The sequence below is a fragment of the Gigantopelta aegis genome, chromosome 10 (genome assembly GCF_016097555.1).
Source record: "Gigantopelta aegis isolate Gae_Host chromosome 10, Gae_host_genome, whole genome shotgun sequence".
Classification (NCBI taxonomy): Eukaryota; Metazoa; Mollusca; class Gastropoda; order Neomphalida; family Peltospiridae; genus Gigantopelta; species Gigantopelta aegis.
In genome coordinates, this window is record NC_054708.1 from 83,992,716 (window position 1) to 84,016,125 (window position 23,410).

General features: G+C 36.6%; 2 protein-coding genes across 2 annotated transcripts in view; both read left to right on the forward strand.

The window, feature by feature from the left end:
- The window catches only part of LOC121384808 (glutathione gamma-glutamylcysteinyltransferase-like), a 118,853-nt gene that overhangs the window by 42,038 nt on the left and 53,405 nt on the right, over nucleotides 1–23,410 (forward strand). The window lies entirely within an intron of this gene.
- On the forward strand, nucleotides 186–21,949 carry LOC121384809 (plancitoxin-1-like). The gene is made up of 8 exons (XM_041515400.1): nucleotides 186–350; nucleotides 7,711–7,891; nucleotides 10,537–10,615; nucleotides 11,030–11,191; nucleotides 13,711–13,908; nucleotides 16,829–16,938; nucleotides 18,131–18,256; nucleotides 20,661–21,949. The coding sequence occupies exons 1-8, from the start codon at nucleotides 241–243 to the stop codon at nucleotides 20,802–20,804; spliced, it is 1,110 nt and encodes a 369-aa protein (XP_041371334.1). The 5' UTR covers nucleotides 186–240; the 3' UTR covers nucleotides 20,805–21,949.

The window sequence follows — 23,410 nt, forward strand, 5'->3', positions numbered from 1 at the left end:
TAGTGAAAGTATATGATTTACGTTATGGGTTATAACTAACACAGTTATGTTTATTATATCTGAGTGATATACGCTTCATTTATTGATAGAAAATACAAATAGTACTTTAACAAAGAGTGTTAATCACTTTGATGTAATGATTTCTCCCTTAAGGGGAAAAGAAAAGAGGTGATAAACACGGAAGTATCATCACGTGCTGGTAAAGAATATAAACGTGATACAAGAGGGACGTAGTTAACAATGGCATCTTTAAAATCTCTATTAATATTATCTTTTCTGTTTTGTGCTGGGTTACATTTATCATGTTTGGCACTGCAGTGCATTGATCCAAACGGGAAACCGGTTGATTGGTAAGTCTATTTAATATTGTCTTTTAATTTTGTGCTGGGTTACATTTATCAATATATTATATCATCATGTTTGGCACTGCAGTGCATTGATCCAAACAGGAAACCGGTTCTAATAGGCCAAATCAATTCCTATTGTCGATAATGTTAACATTTACTAATAAAACTGATCATATAAGCAGCGTTTCAACACAACCAGGAAGTACAGCAATAAAAAGTGTGGCACCTCACATCTAATCTACCTGCAAGAAAATGGAGGGTCACGTATCATTTAAGAGATTTAATTAATGTTTTTAATAGCAACCGTAATTTTTGCTGAAAATTACAGTTATTTTTTTGGAGGTACCCTGCATTAGTTTCAACCTCTGGTATATACTGCATAACAACCATTAACAACTGTATAACAAATAAAAATTTATTTATTTATTTATTTATTGTTGATGGATAATAGTATTTGCACAAATAATCAATGTCACATATTACTACCAGTCACACCTACAGCTGCTATTAATATTACTCAGTAAATAGTTGAAGATGCACATCAGACTTCAACACGGAACTCTCTTTTTTGGTACTATGCAACCTGATAAACACAGAAGTATCATCACGTGCTGGTAATGAATGTTACGTAAACGTGATTCAAGAGGGACATAGTTAACAATGGCATCTTTAAAATCTCTATTAATATTGTCTTTTCTATTTTGTGCTGGGTTACATTTATCATGTTTGACACTGCAGTGCATTGATCCAAACGGGAAACCGGTTGAGTGGTAAGTCTATCTAATTATTCTACTGTAATAGCAGACTTCAGTTGAGTTCAAAATCATGCTCTTCAAAATCATAATGCCAAAGATTGAAAGAAGGGAAATTACACTCCTCAAAATAATAAGTTAGATGGCAAGTGTGATAAACTTCACAAGCCAGTATATACAAATGTATATACATGTATATTCCTGTTACTGTGCCTGACACCATGTACCAGCATTAACCAGTTTAGTCGAAGGGACGTAGAAAGTGTGGATATTGTTGTATACCCTATATATAGGCGTGTGAGAGCCAGAAGGACATAAGTGCATCAAAATTCATTTTTAAAAAGCCGAGATAATGAAGGAAAACTGTTTTTCTTGATCAGTAGTTAAGATGTCAAATTTGTTTAAATGACAATGAAAGCTGAACATATAAATTACGATTTCTCTGTATATTTGCAGTATTTATAGGATATTAGGTGTTTTAGTTATTTGCATAAATAGTTGTAGTTACGACAATTATTTATGATTAAATTAAATGTGTCATTTACAACCAACGGTATATCAAGTAAATTTAAATATTTATTCTGAAAGAACCATCACTTCTAAAACATTTCAGTTTTGCAAATCACATATTTATTTTTAAAAAGGAGAAAGCTTGTAAATAAAAAATATTTAGAAGCAAACTTTCAAAAAGGAATACAAGTAGAAGTACATATTAATAAAATCACTGCTTAAACAAAATATTACGTGAAAAAAGTTATTTTACTTTTGTTAATAATAATACGATAAATAAAATCACCAATTGAACAAAATAATAATGTAAAAAAACTACTCCCAACTCGTGAAATCCTTGTTTTCTTTGAACCACCCCTGATTTTGTGTGACCTTATCTGGTGCAGGGTTTCTGCCAGAGGGTAAAATGGGTCTGGTACCATACAAAAATATTTTTGCAGAATTAACTTTTTGACAAAATTAATTACTCTTATCATTACTGTATGATTTTTTTAATCCTAACCCTAAACTTAACCCATTTTCTTTCTGAGGGAGGACCCCCATATCTATGTTGACTGTGGTTGCATTCAATTCCATAGAGCCATACCCAAAAATTTCTATCTGGCAGAAACACTGTGGTGGTAGTGCTCCATGTTCGTTGTTTGATGAAGGTGCATCAGAATCAGACGAATTGTCCATACAATTTAAAACCTCTTTTTCTTGGCAAGTATTCGTTCCTGATGAGTCATCAGAAAAGCTGATGTCATGTTGTCTGCAGTGTTCTTTCCATGTTCTTTGCGCCAAGGGAGTCCTTTTGCAGATAGTTACTGGTTCTGCTGCCTCAGGGTGTACTTCACTAGTTTCAAGAATACCTGGTTTATCAGCTAGTGCAACAGACAAACTAGAATAGTTAAGCAAACTGAAACTGGTATCCTTTAATGAAGAAACTGTGTTTAGCAGCTTATTGGTTTGGGATACACCATGTTCAAGTGAAGCTCATTCAAAGGATATAGGGTTTACATTTCCAATAAGGGTGTGTACTGAATATCAGATCCAGAAGTAGTGAACACTATACCATGTCCACCTGTTGAGTATGCAGGATTCTCTCTAGGTTATATTGAGTGAACAGTAAACCCTATCGCTTCTGCTGTGCATTAGGTGTACTCTCCGGGTTCTATTGTGTGTTCAGTGCTCCTAATTTTGTTGTGTATTTGGTGATCTCTCCAGGTTATGTTGTGTGTCCAGTGATCTCTCCAGGGTTATAATGTGTGTTCAGTGATCTCTCCAGATTCTGTTGTGTGTCCAGTGATCTCTCCAGGTTCTATTGTGTGTTCAGTGATCTCCAAGTTCTGTTGCGTGTCCAGTGATCTTCCCAGGTTCTATTGTGTGTTCAGTGATCTCTCCAGGTTCTCTTGTGTGTCCAGTGATCTTTCCAGGTTATGTCGTGTGTTGTGTGTACTCTCCGGGTTCTGTTGTGTGTTCAATGTCCAGTGATCTCTCCAGGTTCTGTTGTGTGTTCAGTGATCTGTCCAGGTTCTGTTGTGTGTTCGGTGATCTCTCCAGGTTCTGTTGTGTGTTCAGTGATCTCTCCAGGTTCCGTTGTGTGTCCGGTGATCTCTCCAAGTTCTGTTGTGTGTTCAGTGATCTTTCCAGGTTCTGTTGTGTGTCCAGTGATCTCTCCAGGTTCTATTGTGTGTTCAGTGATCTTTCCAGGTTATGATGTGTGTTCAGTGATTTCTCCAGGTTCTATTGTGTGTTCAGTGATCTCTCCAGGTTTTGTTGTGTGTTCAGTGTGATCTCTCCAGGTTATGTATGATGTGTGTTCAGTGATATCTCCAGACTATGTTATGTGCAGTGTTCTCTCCGTGTCATGATCATGGTATGTTGTATGTGTATTCTGTCAGGTTCTTCTTCAGGTTCTGTTGTGTGTATTATGTCACGTTCAGGTTCTGTTGTGTGTGCCACGTCATGTTCAGGTTTTGTTTTGAGTTTTCTATTATGTTCAGGTTCTGTTGTGAGTGCTATGTCATGTTCAGGTTCTGTCGCAAGTGACTGAATAAAGGTTGTGGTATGTGCTGTCCGGTCTGTGGGGAAGTGTATATAAAAGATACCTTGCTGCATTAGGAAAAATGTAGTGGGTTTCTTCTGATGACTATGAGTCATAAATACTAAATGTTTGACATCCAATAGCCGATGATTAATTAATCAATTTGCCCTAGTGGTGTTGTTAAACAAAACAAACAAATACACTGTTGCAAGTGCTATGTCACTTTAATTTTCTATGGTGATTATCTTCTCATATTCAGCTTTTTGCTATGTTATGTTCAGGTCTTGTTGTCATTGATGTGCCATGATATATATATCATGTTCAGGTCCTGTTGTGTGTGCTATGTCATGTTCAGCTTATGTTGTGTTTGCTATGTCATGTTCAGCTTCTGTTGTGCGTGCTATGTTGTTCTAATGTTTTGGTGTGTGTGTGTTGTGTCATGTTCACATTCAGCATTCTGTTGCTTACCTTAGCTTAGTAACTGGTTTAACGTGTCCATAGTCCATATCCCACTAGGGTTTCGAACACACCTATCCCAAGTCCGGCCTCCGATAAGATCGGGGGTCTGACTCAGGACAGGGATATTCTGTTACAAATATTTGTTAACTCTAAAGTTAATCAAAGTTCATAGATCTTGCTATCGTTTACGTTAGGCCACATTCACTTTTTTCACCTTTTAACCTTACGTCTGATTACACTGTCTTTTGTTACTGGACTTTGTCCTGGATAACTTACAATGACGTTTGTATGTGCAGTATTGTTAATCCATAATGCCTACATTAGGGCAATCCTGTAGATCTTCAAAGGCAGCTGAAAGGCGGGACTTGATTACCATAACATATAATTAAATACATGTACATCCAAAATCAGTGTGATTATGCTTGCACTTTGGTCGTATATGCCACATACAACATTATTATGAATTAAAATTGTATCTACAGATACAAATTACGTGTTGGAAACTTCGCTTCAATTAAAAACATTTCAAAATAGATATCTGCTTTTCAAGAAAATTCACCAAAACATGTTTATTATTATAATTATGGTGCACATAAAATAGCAAAGCATACAAACATTAATGTTACTGCAATTCCTATTTATACATACAGACACCATTCTTGTCTGTTGCCAAATGGTTCGTTGCATGCAGTACTAAATGTTTTTCTTATATAGACCGGGCTCTCACAACGACAAAAGTCATGAACACGACCAGTCGTGTTCATATAGTGGACAGCAAGCAAATCGGAGGAAAGTCGTATGTGTCAATTACGTCTATTTTTGTGCAAATTGGTATCTGTAATTGACTTACGACCATTTAAATCCTTCTGTATAAGCGATGCAATTAGGGACACAGCTACAATTTTTTTGTGACAATATGTAATCGGGAATGGCGATTCCGAATATGCAAAAAAGAAATTTTAGGTCATATCTGCCACTTACGACCTTTTAGCTCTCCCACGACGATATAGCTGGTATTCAAAACTTGTGGCAGCATGTTTCAACCGTTTCTCAACTGAAATAGTGCAACAAATGGACACACAAACGAAAAATGTATAACTTACCGTACTCACTAAATCCCGATTGAAGTACTTGCATCATCATTAACAAAATAAATCTTCCAAGGACATCATAAATTTCCCCGTCATTTTAAATTTGCCAAATAGAGGGAAGCAACTCGCCCTGCACATTAAGATCTATGTTGACTTAATGTGTATCCTGCACTATAACTAATTTAGTCCAAAATGCAAATTTGTGAAAACATTGGTGACAATAATCCTTATAAACACTGATATTCTTAAAAAACAAAATCTTTAATCTGTAATTTTAGTCATCAAAAAGGCTCTGTGTATTATAAACATGCTACAGAAATTTAACACTTCAGTATATATAGGCCTAAATTAAGGTACACTGACCAATGTTTTTTCAATTTTCAATTTTCACATTTTAAAAATGTATTACTTCCAAAACAGTTTTCTTTCCCTTTTTCATCAAGCCAAACTGAAATTGACAACAACAACAACAACAACAACAAAAAAACCCAAACAAATAACACTTTTAATGGTGGCTTACCAGGGTTGCAGAAATGGAAAATAGTTCACTAGCCCACCAGACCAGAAACAACTAAAATTGACTAGCCCATTTCCGAAATGTCACGCCTGCGCTTTTCGGAACTCCAAAGTTGGCAATGCGGTACATTTATGCATTATTTGTATTGAACTATTTCGTCATCATTCTGAACCCAACTGGCGTCGTGGTTAGGCCATTGGTCAACAGGCTGGTAGGTACTGGGTTCAGATCCCAGTCGAGGCATGGGATTTTTAATCCAGATACCGACTCCAAACCCTGAGTGAGTGCTCCCCAAGGCTCAATGGGTAGGTGTAAACCACTTGCACCGACCAGTGATCCATAACTGGTTCAACAAAGGCCATGGTTTGTGCTATCCTGCCTGTGGGAAGCGCAAATAAAAGATCCCTTGCTGCTAATTGGAAAGAGTAGCCCATGAAGTGGCGACAGTGGGTTTCCTCTCAAAATCTGTGGTCCTTAACCATATGTCTGACGCCATATAACCGTAAATAAAATGTGTTGAGTGCGTCATTAAAGAAAACATTTCTTTCATTCTGAACCCTTTGTTTGAATGGTTTGGAATTCTGTCATGGCTGATGCAGAGTCGTGGATTTAATGTAAAAAAAAAAATAATAATAACAAATGAAATTTACAGTCAGTCAGAAAAAGACAGATCGCCCGTCGGATTGGCAGTTGCATTTTTCAACTCGTCCGTCAGAATGTTTACTTGCATTTGGCGAGTGGGCAAGTACTTTTTGCACCCCTGAGTACACATTATTATTAGGGGCCATGCAACATTTACATATAAATGTTTTTTATGAGGACCGAGGTTTATCGAGGCCCTTACAAACACATTTTGTCCCGAGGGTTGGACTTGCCTTATCTATACCTTACAACGGTGATTGATTCTTTTTCTTGCCCATTTAATTTCAGTAACAAAACATTAATTTTGTAAGTGACGGTTTGTTTATTGTAGAACGAGATGTAAACATTTTACCTATAAACTCATTTAATAATATGCAGGGAAAATATAGTCCACCTCATGCAACGACATAAAAATGTAATAACTTACCAATAAATATAAAGTTGAAAATATTAATGTGTTTAAATATTTTTAAAACAATGATACAACATGAAATGGCGAACAGAATTCTGAAAATCATGAGTTATGACGTCAAGCATTGTAAAGCATAAGCTATGACGTCACACATATGTAGAAATCATCTAGCTCTCGGGTCGGACAGATTTATCTAGCCCTAGGGTCAGACAGATTTTTCTAGCACCGTGCAAAAGCTGGATAACCATGTCCAGTGGGCAAGAACATAGAATGTGTTACAGTATGTTATGAAAGGAGGTGAACAGACCTTTGTTGTTTTTGTCATTGGGCAATTCCAGTTAACTGGATTCTGTTATGGTTAGTCTGATCACACTAAGTTATTAGTTAGAAGAAACATCTGGATCTACCGAGATGCCATCATGTCACTGGCCAGCTGTAGTACCGATCTAAAATGAGCTTTGAATCCTGGAATTGGCTGAAGTATTCTGAATCACTTCCGTTATTAGGTCGTGGAGAATGTATAATCAGCCATGTTGTTGTGAGTTGTAGATTAAACATTGTAAGACCTGTACAAATGGCAGCTTACGGTAGTCTTAATTTCTTATTCCACCAGTGCTACACAAATACAGTAGACCTGCTTTTTACTCTCAACTATTTTCTTAGTTTTATTGTTTGCATTAACTCTGTTATTTCATTCTCTGATAGGTTTATTGTATTTTAGGTTTATATATATATATATATATATATATATATATATATATATATATATATATATATACACACACACACACACACACACACACACACACTCACACTCACACTCACACTCACACTCACACTCACACTCACACTCACACTCACACTCACACACATATATATGGTATATATATATATATATATATATATATATATATATATATATAAAAACTATATTGTTGTTTTATTTTGTTTTAGGTTTATTGTGTATAAACTGCCCAAACTCCCAGGTAATAAATCCAATCCCATACTGAGGGATGGACTTGGCCATTTCTACATGGATGTCAACACTCCACAGTGGAAGCTATCCAATATTTCTATGGCTTGTTCGAAACATGCCATTTACAACACTCTGCAGCAAATATATTCATCAAAACTAGTAAGTAACAGGCACATTTTGGGTTTTTTAATATACATGTAGTACTTAGAAAAAAACAACAGCAAGTTTGAAAATTAGCAATCACCTATGTCAACCGTTGTTGGCTAAGTTGGCATACTGTATCTAGCAGACCTACTTTTTGATATTATTCAATTTTATGGTAAAAATGAATCACATTTAACAGGCCATTAGGAATCAGAGTTGGGGGGAGGCTGTGCCCCCTGCTTAAGGACAAAATTGTATTCCCCCCTCCCCCTAATATATATCAGCAAAGATAAAAATCAGTTTTGTGCCCGTTCACACTGGAGTTTGTGCCCCCTTCCAGATATCATTCCTATGGGCCTATTTAATTAGCTTTATTATTCTGCCAGGTCTATCCTGTAGTTTTAGGTGGTACAAACGTGAGCGCATGCATGCATATGAAAATAACAGTGGTATTCCCCGTCACTTCAAAGATTACTGTAATAAACAATAAGTGCCGAACTTAAACACTGCTATAAACAGTGTGCTTGTGTGCTTTCATAGTTCGACAACAATGTACAATGTCATACATGGTATCTTTTAGTATCAAGTTTCTTCCAGTGTTTATTTTAGTAGTTAGTGTTGCATTTACAATATCCGAAGTGCACACATGCACACACACATCTGTATTATTTTACTGATGGCTGTATGGAGTGGACATGGTTATTATTCAACAAAGAAACATTACATTTGCTAAAATTGATAACCTAAGCTAGATGCTGTAAGTAATATGTAATGTTGTGGGTAAAGAGTTGCAACTGCTCAATATATTTTATACTGCCTAATAACTATTGTCATCAAGTATTGGGATACATATCACATCGTGACCTACCCATATCGTCACACCCCTAGTGACTATTAATTGTCATCAAGTATTGGGATACATATCACATCGTGACCTACCCATATCGTCACACCCCTAGTGACTATAAATTGTGGCTGGTATTGGTCTAGGTGCACTAGTAACATTAGATATCACATTGCTACCTACCCATATCATCACACCCCTAGTGACTATAAATTGTGGCTGGTATTGGTCTAGGTGCACTAGTAACATTAGATATCACATCGCGACCTACTCATATCGTCACACCCCTAGTGACTATAAATTGTAGCTGGTATTGGTCTAGGTGCACTAGTAACATTAGATATCACATCGCGACCTACCCATATCGTCACACCCCTAGTGACTATAAATTGTAGCTGGTATTGGTCTAGGTGCACTAGTAACATTAGATATCACATCGCGACCTACCCATATCGTCACACTCCTAGTGACTATAAATTGTAGCTGGTATTGGTCTAGGTGCACTAGTAACATTAGATATCACATCGCGACCTACCCATATCGTCACACCCCTAGTGACTATAAATTGTAGCTGGTATTGGTCTAGGTGCACTAGTAACATTAGATATCACATCGCGACCTACTCATATCGTCACACTCCTAGTGACTATAAATTGTAGCTGGTATTGGTCTAGGTGCACTAGTAACATTAGATATCACATTGCTACCTACCCATATCGTCACACCCCTAGTGACTATAAATTGTAGCTGGTATTGGTCTAGGTGCACTAGTAACATTAGATATCACATTGCTACCTACCCATATCGTCACACTCCTAGTGACTATAAATTGTAGCTGGTATTGGTCTAGGTGCACTAGTAACATTAGATATCACATCGCGACCTACCCATATCGTCACACCCCTAGTGACTATAAATTGTGGCTGGTATTGGTCTAGGTGCACTAGTAACATTAGATATCACATCGCGACCTACCCATATCGTCACACCCCTAGTGACTATAAATTGTGGCTGGTATTGGTCTAGGTGCACTAGTAACATTAGATATCACATCGCGACCTACTCATATCGTCACACCCCTAGTGACTATAAATTGTAGCTGGTATTGGTCTAGGTGCACTAGATATCACATCGCGACCTACCCATATCGTCACACCCCTAGTGACTATAAATTGTGGCTGGTATTGGTCTAGGTGCACTAGTAACATTAGATATCACATTGCGACCTACCCATATCGTCACACCCCTAGTGACTATAAATTGTAGCTGGTATTGGTCTAGGTGCACTAGTAACATTAGATATCACATCGCGACCTACTCATATCGTCACACCCCTAGTGACTATAAATTGTGGCTGGTATTGGTCTAGGTGCACTAGTAACATTAGATATCACATCGCGACCTACTCATATCGTCACACCCCTAGTGACTATAAATTATGGCTGGTATTGGTCTAGGTGCACTAGTAACATTAGATATCACATCGTGACCTACCCATATCGTCACACTCCTAGTGACTATAAATTGTGGCTGGTATTTGTCTAGGTGCACTAGTAACATTAGATATCACATCGCGACCTACCCATATTGTCACACTCCTAGTGACTATAAATTGTGGCTGGTATTTGTCTAGGTGCACTAGTAAGTTTAGGATTAGGATTATCAGATATCTTCCATTTCTTCACCCCTGTCTGACATCAATGTGATTGCTAGATCTATACAAATTGTTCATGGAGAATGTTAGGCTAAATTTGGTAACTGGTATTGTTGATGTACAAGAATAAACTTACTTTTCTCCTGTTTTGTTTGGAATTAGTCAGATGGCATTCTCTATCTGATGTACAATGACGAAGATCCTAAAGGAAGACCATACCTCAGCTCAGGACATACAAAAGGTGAGTGTATACCATTACACATATCTTCTAGTTCTGTCTGGTATTTACATGTAGCATAAAAATACTATCTTTGTTTACCGACTGTCAGGTTGAATTGATGTATAACTTGCAACTAACGTTATGATGTCACTTCCGAAAATTACATAATTACACTTGTGTTTTGTATGATTTTGTTTTATCAACTTGGTTATGTTGAACCTTATGGATAATAAAGTGTGATTATTCAGGCCCATAGGAACGATATCTGGAGTGAGGGATACAGCCTCTAGTGGTGGAGCACAAGCCATATTTTTATCTTTTTTTATATAGAGTAGGACAGAAAACATATATTTTTGCCGTCAAGTGTTGGGGCTCCTCTCCGCCCCCCAATCCTATGGGCCTGTTAGCACTTGACTGTTTCCCTGTGTTTTTCAGGAGTGATCTCATTCGACAAACATACAGGGTTTTGGTTGGTTCACAGCACACCCAGGTTTCCACCTTTCAAACAGGATGGATACTCGTGGCCAGAGAGTGCCAAGGACTTCGGTCAGAATTTCCTCTGTGTCACCTACAACTACAAGATGCTCAACACCATAGGTATATATTCAAAATTAAAAAATAATAATTCAAAGGTTGTGGTATGTGCTATCTTACATGAGCTTACAAGATGCTTAATAACATAGATACATATTCAAAAAGTAACTTTTTTATCAATTGCTGTGGTATGTGCTGTCATCAGAATGCCTCAAACAGTCATACCAAGAGTGGAACTCCGATGGACCCCTCCTGAAAATAGGAAACGTGGAAGACTGAAAGAAACATGGAGGAGGACACTAGAGAAGAAAATCAGATAGGGCAGTCTGAGCTGGAGGCTGCTGGAGAAGCTGGCAAAAGACAGGCAGTATGCAGTGGCGATCTCTGGTTACAGCCTTATGGGCTTCTTAGCGCGAAGTGGATTAAGTAAGTGGTATGTGCTGTCCTACATGAGTTAAAAGATGCTCAACAACATAGGTATGCATTCAAAAGTATATTTGTTTATCAAATGCTGTGATATGTGCTGTCCTACATGAGCTACAAGATACTCAACATAGGTACGCATTCAAAAGGTATATTTTTATATCAAAGGCTGTGGTATGTACTGTTTTACATGTATGTATGAGAAAAGTGCATATACATGCAATATATAGAGGTCCGTGGTTGCCCATTGGTAGGGGTAGTCCATGTAATGACTGCTGGCTTTCTCTCTGTACAGATTAACTGTTGCAATAACTGTATGTTAGACGCCAAATAGGCTTGGGCTAGAATGTATCGAGGTGTTGTTACACACACGAATGGTTTTTGTTGACATCACACAATATGACATGGATAGTTTTTGTCTATCACACTCCTGGGATTTCATGCTGCATGGATACAGTATATTCTTACACAAAAATGTAAAATGCATATATTTAAGATCCCTTGCTGCTTTTTGGAAGGAGTACTCAGTAGCATAAGCAATGTGGCTGCAGAGGTGTTTTTCAGTCTACGCTGTTTGTTCAAATATTAATGTTTAAGCATGAAATAGCCCTAATTTAAAATGTGCTGAGGTGTTTTTCAGTCTACGCTGTTTGTTCAAATATTAATGTTTAAGCGTGAAATAGCCCTAATTTAAAATGTGCTGAGGTGTCTTTCAGTCTACGCTGTTTGTTCAAATATTAATGTTTAAGCGTGAAATAGCCCTAATTTAAATTGTGCTGAGGTGTTTTTCAGTCTACGCTGTTTGTTCAAATATTAATGTTTAAGCGTGAAATAGCCCTAATTTAAAATGTGCTGAGGTGTCTTTCAGTCTACGCTGTTTGTTCAAATATTAATGTTTAAGCGTGAAATAGCCCTAATTTAAAATGTGCTGAGGTGTTTTTCAGTCTACGCTGTTTGTTCAAATATTAATGTTTAAGCGTGAAATAGCCCTAATTTAAATTGTGCTGAGGTGTTTTTCAGTCTACGCTGTTTGTTCAAATATTAATGTTTAAGCGTGAAATAGCCCTAATTTAAAATGTGCTGAGGTGTCTTTCAGTCTACGCTGTTTGTTCAAATATTAATGTTTAAGCGTGAAATAGCCCTAATTTAAAATGTGCTGAGGTGTTTTTCAGTCTACGCTGTTTGTTCAAATATTAATGTTTAAGCGTGAAATAGCCCTAATTTAAATTGTGCTGAGGTGTTTTTCAGTCTACGCTGTTTGTTCAAATATTAATGTTTAAGCGTGAAATAGCCCTAATTTAAAATGTGCTGAGGTGTTTTTCAGTCTACCCTGTTTGTTCAAATATCAATGTTTAAGCGTGAAATAGCCCTAATTTAAAATGTGCTGAGGTGTCTTTCAGTCTACGCTGTTTGTTCAAATATCAATGTTTAAGCGTGAAATAGCCCTAATTTAAATTGTGCTGAGGTGTCTTTCAGTCTACGCTGTTTGTTCAAATATCAATGTTTAAGCGTGAAATAGCCCTAATTTAAATTGTGCTGAGGTGTCTTTCAGTCTACGCTGTTTGTTCAAATATTAATGTTTAAGCGTGAAATAGCCCTAATTTAAAATGTGCTGAGGTGTTTTTCAGTCTACGCTGTTTGTTCAAATATTAATGTTTAAGCGTGAAATAGCCCTAATTTAAATTGTGCTGAGGTGTCTTTCAGTCTACGCTGTTTGTTCAAATATTAATGTTTAAGCGTGAAATAGCCCTAATTTAAAATGTGCTGAGGTGTTTTTCAGTCTACGCTGTTTGTTCAAATATTAATGTTTAAGCGTGAAATAGCCCTAATTTAAAATGTGCTGAGGTGTTTTTCAGTCTACGCTGTTTGTTCAAATATTAATGTTTAAGCGTGAAATAGCCCTAATTTAAAATGTGCTGAGGTGTTTTTCAGTCTACGCTGTTTGTTCAAATATCAATGTTTAAGCATGAAATAGCCCTAATTTAAAATGTGCTGAGGTGTCTTAAACAAACATTCCTTTCTTGTTAGAATGGCCGTAGTTTAAAATGTGCTGAGGTGTTAAGCAAACATTCCTTTCCTTTTCAAATGGCCTTAGTTTAAAATGTGCTGAGGTGTCGTTAAGCAAACATTCCTTTCCTTTATCGTCTGTTTATTTTAAGGCTCAATGCTGGTGTACAACCACCCAAAGTTTTATGATCTGAACTACACAAATGATTATCTCCATGACAACCCCTCCCTGCGAGACGCTCTGCAAGGAACACAGCTTCAAGTTCCACCCTGGACCAACAAGGAGGAGCTCATATCATCAAGAGGAACGAAGTTCGTCGGCTTTGCAAAGAGTAGATGCTTCCATAAAGGTGATGTTACACACACATATACATCTCAGATTCACAAAGAGTAGATGCTTCCATAAAGGTGATGTCACACACACACATATACATCTCAGATTCACAAAGAGTAGATGCTTCCATAAAGGTGATGTCACACACACATATACATGTCAGATTCACAGTGAGTAGATGCTTCCATAAAGGTGATGTCATCCACACACATATACATGTCAGATTCACAAAGAGTAGATGTTTTCATAAATGTTATGTCAAACACACACATGATACATTCACAAAGAGTAGATGCTTCAATAAAGGTGATGTCAAACACACACATATATATTTCAGATTCACAAAGAGTAGATGCTTCCATAAAGGTGATGTCACACACACACACATATACATCTCAGATTCACAAAGAGTAGATGCTTCCATAAAGGTGATGTCACACACACATATACATGTCAGATTCACAGTGAGTAGATGCTTCCATAAAGGTGATGTCATCCACACGCATATACATGTCAGATTCACAAAGAGTAGATGTTTTCATAAATGTTATGTCAAACACACACATGATAGATTCACAAAGAGTAGATGCTTCCATAAAGATGATGTCAAACACACACATATATATTTCAGATTCACAAAGGGTAGATGCTTCCATAAAGGTAATGTCATCCACACACAGATACATGTCAGATTCACAAAGAGTAGATGCTTCCATAAAGGTGATGTCATCCACACACATATACATCTCAGATTCACAAAGAGTAGATGCTTCCATAAAGGTGATGTCACACACACACATATACATCTCAGATTCACAAAGAGTGGATGTTTTCATAAAGGTGATGTCACACACACACACACACGACAGATTCACAAAGAGTACATGTTTTTTTATAAAGGTGATGTCGTACACATATACACATCCTACATTAATAGAGAGTAGATGCTTTCAAACAGGTGGTGTCATTATTGCACTTGCACAAATTTCAAATTCACAAAGAGTAGATGCTTCTATAAAGATTGTTTATAAAGATTGGGGGTGAAAATTATTTTCCCCACTCTCCCCTGAATCAGCACCTGCACATAGCATCATTTTAAAATCTGTATATTAAACTTGAATATCCCGTGCACCGAACAGTGATCTGTATCGTAGTTGCATTCGTATCCATCACTAGCTGAACCGAATACACAAATACATGTATGTAATGCAGTTGGTCTTGTAATTTCAGGTGCCCAATACAATTCCATTGATCCACAAAATGTACTCTGATGGATTCATGGGGTGTACAAGTTTGTATATGTGTGTATGTCTATGTGTACCCAGTACATAAGATATCTCCTTCCCCTGAAACTGTAAAAAAAAAACCAATTCAGTGCAAAGCTGTCCTTCAACAAAAAGCTTAATCAATAAACACATACCTGTTTCCAAATGTCCTGGATCTGCCTGTGATATTCCTTTTCTCAGTGTGATGTTTGAAATGGTGTGTACAGATACACAAAACACAGGATACCTTTATAATCATCTTTACATAAAGACTTTTTCATTTTATAATTGTATTTTACCTGTATTTGTGGACAATGTTTTGAGGTTTTATATACATTTGCAAATATTTTATATCATTGTGCATTAGATGATTTGTTGTATTTTAGTAGTTCCCTATTTGTCCAACTGGAGGAGAATAATAGAATATATCATGGGTGTGAGGTATAGATACGGCAATTCAACATAAAGGGACGATATGTTTTGCTTGTGAGGGCTGAGGTTTACCGAAGCTCTTACAATAATATTATAGGCATTCTGTGGTCCCTTCTCAAAAGAAAGTGGCACTGAAAATTCACAGTATATAAATTTAATTATGTCTGTTCTAATAAATTTATTTAACAGTTGTGTACTGTAGGGATATAATTATATACTTGAATATTCGGTACACCAAACAGCGATCTGCATCGTAGTTGCATTCGTATTCGTCACTAGCTAAACCGAATACACAAATACAATATCATGTATGTAATGATAACTGTACAATTTAGGTTTATAATTTACACTAACCAAAACGCAATACTGATTCGATTGTTTTGATAATTGTTATAGTTTGTTAGTGTATGCAATGTAACTTCATTATGCAAGTGTTTAATTAACTAATTAAAGCACAAAGAATTTGTATAATTCTTAACAAGAGCTCTGGCAATACAAATATGATTTTAAATTGAAAAAACCAGCCTTACATTTTCTGTACTTTCCTGTGAAAATGTGGATATGTTAGTGTTCATTAAAAGAATGTGATTCTCAACTAGACAATAGACACACCCATGATTAATCAGTTTTTAGAAAAACAAAAAAATAATGTTCTTCTTTTTTGCAAAACCTTTTCAATTTTGTATTCATGGAAATTAATAAATATTTGTATTCGTCACCTCATATTCGTTGTATGTATCATATTCGCCAATATGTGTATTCATTACACCTCTAGTGTACTGCATCACTGAATGGCCTGTAAAAGATCCAAATTATGATTACCGGAAAATTGCTTTAAATGTCCTAATCTCATCAGCCATGGGACCCTGGTGAAAAATCCTAAATATATCCCTATCTACAGTAACAAAACATTAATTTTGAAAGCTAACTAAAGGTTTATTTTTTCTAGAATGATTCATAAACACAGGGATGTAGATTCCATGTCCTTCTGTCCCAGATATAGGTTTCCAGACAATATTTTCGGAATGCCTCAAGATATTGATCTGCAATTTTATGTGTGGCTTTATCATGTTCTGTTACAGATTTAGTTTTACTTTCATGGTGTTTTACCCATTCTTTGCAGAGTTATGGCTCTTGAACTTTGGAGATATGAAAATGTGTTGGGCCTGGTAGGGGATATGTATTGGTTTACAGTACTGTCAGAATGCTTGTTTTGATGGGTATCATTGTATTTGACAGATTTGTATGAAGATTATGTGGCTCCCACTCTAAAAGGAGATCTGTTTGTTGAGACTTGGAGATCTAATGAACCTCAGGGTTTAGCAAGCAACTGTTCGAAAAAATACAAGGTTAGCTTCATTGGAACATGATTTGAAGGTGTTATGGGTCATAGGGAGGGAAGGAGGGAGGGAGATGGGGGGAGAGAGAGAGAGAGAGAGAGAGAGAGAGAGAGAGAGAGAGAGAGAGAGAGAGAGAGGGAGGGGAGAGAGACAAAGAGAAATCACGGCATTAATAAATGCTACAGGTAGCAGAGTATACCAAATAGCATCTCACTGGGTCAAAGTTCATTCAGCATATTAAACAGAACCTTGCCTACCATTGTTAGGATATGTTAGAGAACTTATCATAAAAATATCATCTGGCCAGTACAGTACCAGTTTACTAGGTACTGCATGTTATACTTCAAATGTGTGGGGGCCTACTAAAATGTGTATGTAAAATTATTTACTTTAAATCTAAGATAATCAAAGACACTTCCCATTTATATGTGAAAGTTCAAAAATGTAGTTTAATCCCCTGTTTTTCTGATTGACTTTAAAGGGACACGCCCTAGTTACGGCTAGTTGTTAACCATTACGGCATTGTTTTTCGCTATTAAACCCATTTTTTCACAAATAAAATTGCACTTTACTTACATTTTATTATTTAGAATACACATTTCCATTCACCTGAAGTGCTTTTTGGTAATCCTGATTCTTAACAACAGGCGTGCACTCGAGAAAAAAACGTTAAGCAAGCGAGGTCCAATCTATTTTTAGAGTGAATCTTCCCGTGTAAACGTCACAGACGTTGGTATACCACGTGACCGTTATCATTTTTGGTTCGGTTTGTTTTCTCGTGCACAGTTCGTGCAATCAACATTCGAAGTGTTGTCGTTTGCTTGTTGTTCATTTGTGAGATTGTGAGGGAACAGTGTTAGTCGTTATAATACCTGTGGTGTGTATGTTTATTGACTTTAAGAGTGAACAGTGTTAATCGTTATAATACCTGTGGTGTGTATGTTTATTGAAATGCTGCTTGTAGCTGTATTTAAGACCTCATGTTGTATGTAGTAGGTTTAGCCTCATACCTGCATGTTACTAATGTCATCTGTGTGATTTGCTTGGCTGGTATACCCTGTGCATGGGAGATGGGGGTATAAACATGTTCTATTATTATGTGTTATGTACCTGATGTTGTTTTCAAATGATGCTAGTTTGATGCTATTTTCAAAAGACTGATGTGCCAGACTACTGTACTCTGTTTGGTGTTTATCTTCAGGTGTATAATGCTGATTTTATCAAGCTGCCAAATGGAATAAACTTCAAAGAAACCAAAGACCATTCGAAGTGGGCAGTATCTCAGAATGCGACATACTGGGTCTGCATTGGGGATATAAACAGACAGGTATAGTTGGTGGAATTCACATCTGACAAGGCCAAATCACTGTTTACAATCTGTGTTATGTGGGTATTTTTTGTGTTAAACAGTTCAGATAATGTGTGTTGTGTAGGTATGTTTTTTGTTGAACAGTTCAGATATTGGGTGTGTTTGCTGAGTATGTTTTGTGTTGAACAGTTCAGATAATGTGTGTGTTGTGTTGGTATGTTTTGTGTTGAACAGTTCAGAGAATGTGGGTATTGTGTGGGTATGTTTTGTGTTGAACAGTTCAGATAATGCGTGTGTTTTGTGTTGAACAGTTAAGGGAATAGGTGTTTTGTGTTGAACAGTTCAGAGAATGGGTGTGTTTTGTGTTGAACAGTTCAGAGAATGGGTATGTTTGCTGGATATGTTTTGTGTTGAATACTACATATAATGTGTATTGTGTGGGTATGTTTTGTGTTGAACAGTTCAGAGAATGGGTGTGTTTACTGAGTATGTTTTTTGTGTTGAACATTTCAGAGAATGGGTATGTTTGCTGGGTATGTTTTTTGTTGAACAGTTCAGAGAATGGGTGTGTTTACTGAGTATGTTTCGTGTTGAACAGTTCAGAGAATGGGTGTGTTTGCTGGGTATGTTTTTGTGTTGAACATTTCAGAGAATGGGTATGCTTGCTGGGTATGTTTTTTGTTGAATACTACATATAATGTGTATTGTGTGGGTATGTTTTGTGTTGAACAGTTCAGAGAATGTGTGTGTTGTGTTGGTATGTTTTGTGTTGAACAGTTCAGAGAATGTGGGTATTGTGTGGGTATGTTTTGTGTTGATGAGTTCAGAGAATGTGTGTGTTGTGTGGGTATGTTTTGTGTTGACCAGTTCAGAGAATGTGTGTGTTGTGTGGGTATGTTTTGTGTTGACCAGTTCAGAGAATGTGTGTGTTTGCTGAGTATGTTTTGTGTTGAACAGTTCAGATAATGTGTGTGTTGTGTTGGTATGTTTTGTGTTGAACAGTTCAGAGAATGTGGGTATTGTGTGGGTATGTTTTGTGTTGAACAGTTCAGATAATGCGTGTGTTTTGTGTTGAACAGTTAAGGGAATAGGTGTTTTGTGTTGAACAGTTCAGAGAATGGGTGTGTTTTGTGTTGAACAGTTCAGAGAATGGGTATGTTTGCTGGATATGTTTTGTGTTGAATACTACATATAATGTGTATTGTGTGGGTATGTTTTGTGTTGAACAGTTCAGAGAATGGGTGTGTTTACTGAGTATGTTTTTTGTGTTGAACATTTCAGAGAATGGGTATGTTTGCTGGGTATGTTTTTTGTTGAACAGTTCAGAGAATGGGTGTGTTTACTGAGTATGTTTCGTGTTGAACAGTTCAGAGAATGGGTGTGTTTGCTGGGTATGTTTTTGTGTTGAACATTTCAGAGAATGGGTATGCTTGCTGGGTATGTTTTTTGTTGAATACTACATATAATGTGTATTGTGTGGGTATGTTTTGTGTTGAACAGTTCAGAGAATGTGTGTGTTGTGTTGGTATGTTTTGTGTTGAACAGTTCAGAGAATGTGTGTGTTGTGTGGGTATGTTTTGTGTTGACCAGTTCAGAGAATGTGTGTGTTGTGTGGGTATGTTTTGTGTTGACCAGTTCAGAGAATGTGTGTGTTTGCTGAGTATGTTTTGTGTTGAACAGTTCAGATAATGTGTGTGTTATGTGGGTATGTTTTGTGTTGACCAGTTCAGAGAATGGGTATGTTATGTGGGTATGTTTTGTGTTGACCAGTTCAGATAATGTGTGTGTTATGTGGGTATGTTTTGTGTTGACCAGTTCAGAGAATGTGTGTGTTATGTGGGTATGTTTTGTGTTGACCAGTTCAGATAATGGGTATGTTATGTGGGTATGTTTTGTGTTGACCAGTTCAGATAATGGGTATGTTATGTGGGTATGTTTTGTGTTGACCAGTTCAGATAATGGGTATGTTATGTGGGTATGTTTTGTGTTGACCAGTTCAGATAATGGGTATGTTATGTGGGTATGTTTTGTGTTGACCAGTTCAAATAATGTGTGTGTTATGTGGGTATGTTTTGTGTTGACCAGTTCAGATAATGGGTATGTTATGTGGGTATGTTTTGTGTTGAACAGTTCAGATAATGGGTATGTTATGTGGGTATGTTTTGTGTTGAACAGTTCAGATAATGGGTATGTTATGTGGGTATGTTTTGTGTTGAACAGTTCAAATAATGGGTATGTTATGTGGATATGTTTTGTGTTGACCAGTTCACATAATGTTGTGTTGAACTGTACAGATAATGGGTGTGTTTGCTGGGTATGTTTTGTGCTTAACAGTACAGGGAATGGTTGTGTTGTGTGGGTATGTTTTGTGTTGAACAGTGTTAAAGAATGGGTGTGTTTACTGGGTATTTTTGTGTTTCAGTGCCACCAGGAGAAGCGAGGGGGAGGTACAGTGTGTCTGCAGGACAAGATGGTGTGGCAGGCGTATAACGATGCCGTGGGGGGGATCGTCCAGTGTCCGCAAAAAGCCGCTCCGTGTGTTCTGAAAAGAAAACTGCATTGTTAAAACAGTAATTACAACTGATGTTTGTGTTCATAGGTTGACATTTGTTTGTGTTAAAATGTTAATATTTTTGCTAAATGACAACTTTTGTGTCATATGTTGACATTTGTGCTAAAATGTTGACATTTGCTTTAAGATGTTGGCATGCATACTAAATGTTGACATTTGTTCTGAAATGTTGACATATTAAAATATTGAGACTTGTGTTAAAGGCGCTCTGTCACGGATGGTTGACCAAATTAATGACCTAACAAAGTATTATCTAAAAATATATACATTTGATTTGTCGCTAAAAGTACTTTATTTAACCATCTACATAACTACCATAACCCACCTATTACTGATATTTTGTAAAAATAATTGAATTATGTCTACGGTCCATAATTCAGGAAAAAATAATGGCTATTTGGAGCAAAGAGGTGTGACGTATTATTTTTGTAGTCACGTTGGGAAACCCCCGAATTACCGCAGTGTCAAAACGATTTGCCAAGTTTGTGTAATGAGAAAGCTTGAGGGTAAATCGAAAGAAAAACAATGAAAATAAGTTATAAAAAATTATATAAACATGTACTGAATGATAATAACCGTATACATTAATTTATTTTAGCAACAGAAGCATTTTAAACGGCGACGATTCTGACTAGTTAGGCCTTTGCATTTACAGGTAAATTAATCATTTGTTGTACGCAGAAAAATCTAAATACCACATTCATTTTTCACTTTGTCAAATTTATTATTACATAAAATATACCATAACCCCGTGGGTAATTACAGCTGGCTTGGGATAGGAATTATTACATTTTTAAAGAATACTGTGAAGTAGACAGCGTTTATATACGAAGAGGCTATATGGCTTCCACTGACGAAGGCTGCCTATAAACACAGTAAAAATGTATATAGGCGGTAAGTAAGTATTTGATTGATCCATATTACCGAACCACTTGGGACAGGAGGAATACATACTAAGTACAAACAGTGCGTGGTCTGAACAGGGGAATGGGGGGTGAATATGAATCTAGCGGACTCTTTTGTGTACGTTTTCCATAGACTCCTACCCAGTGTTTTTCAGGGCACAATATTTCTCACGAACCGCCGTTCTGTTCACGTGTCGGTTACACAAAATTAAATTTACGCGAACCGCAAATCGGTTACGTCGTGACCTGTAGACGTTCAGAAATTAAAACTTGCAGACTTCACTATTACAGGAAATCTATTCATGCAGACATACTAGTATTCTGACAAATGTTTTAGACTGATTTTTAGATACTTGATGGCACGGCAAACCAGTAGACAACGGTATATTGCAACAGTTGTAACTTGCGACCGAAGGCTCTGAATAGAGACGAGCCAAACATTTTAAAGAAATGTGCACTGACCACTAAGGCGCCTAAATTATCTGCTGCTATTTTATCTCTAAAGAAATATATGTAGACATAATATTGGATTGCCTATAATTTTACAAAGGTTGAAAACGGTTTTAACGTAAACAAAAATGCAAAAATATCACAAAAGCTGAAAAATACTAACATCGCATAATGAGCTTTAAATAACAAACATTTGGAACGTCACTGTAGTATAGATGTACCATCCATAAAGCGAAAGTAGCATCGCCACTGCAAAATATCAGTGTCAAATTGTGGTCTTTCTTTTTATGTTATTATAAGATTTATTTTTATTAATCTAATCATGCACCAATGAGTATCTTGTTTTATAGTTCAGAGGAACTGGACTTTTGTTGTTTGGGTTTTTGGTGGGGTTTTTTAATCTGCTGTATACTAAATTTTACATAGTGACAAATGGTAACCTTTATTTGTTATTTATAAAATAAAATTATTAGTCTAATCATGCACCAGGGAATGGGCATTTTTCCTCCAAATGTATCTATTTTGTTTCAGTACTGGGCTGATATTTAGTCCTTTTACAATAGTGTTAACTTCCGCAAACTGCACAGAGGTTCTAGAATACGGTGGCCCGATGCCCGAGAACAGTGGTTTTTAGATTCGGGCAACTAAAAATTACTTTTTGTGATCCCGATGGCAAGTGGTGAATAATAATAATAATAATAATAAATCTACAATGCTACGATTGTACGAAAACAAAAGAAACATCTACAAGTCATTTCTTTCGATTTGTAAGCATTAAAGAAACTGTTTATAAAACGTGTTCTTTTGTATTTTGTTTTAACTTTATGTTTGAGCTAAAAATTATGTATTTAAAATATAATTTCAACGTAACTTTGAGGTAACTGATCAGGTAATCCACAGGTTACGCAAATATAATTCACGTAACCGAACAATTGGTTTCCTAGGTAAAAACCATGTGCACCTGTTTCTGGTTACCTCAGATTTCGAAATATTGTCCCCTGGTTTCTGCCGGAAAGACATTTTTGGGTATGCGCTATGAAATTAAATATTTACAATGTGTTTGCTGAATGCAACAGCAGTCGATAGGGAGTACGGGGGGGGATCTCCCAAAAATAAAATGGGTTAGGTGTAGGGTTAGGGTTATGAAAATCATACAGTAATAATAAAGAGTCATTAATTTTGTCAAAAGGTTAACTTGAATGTTTTTAAAATCTGCAATAAAATTTGGTATTGCGCCATACCCAT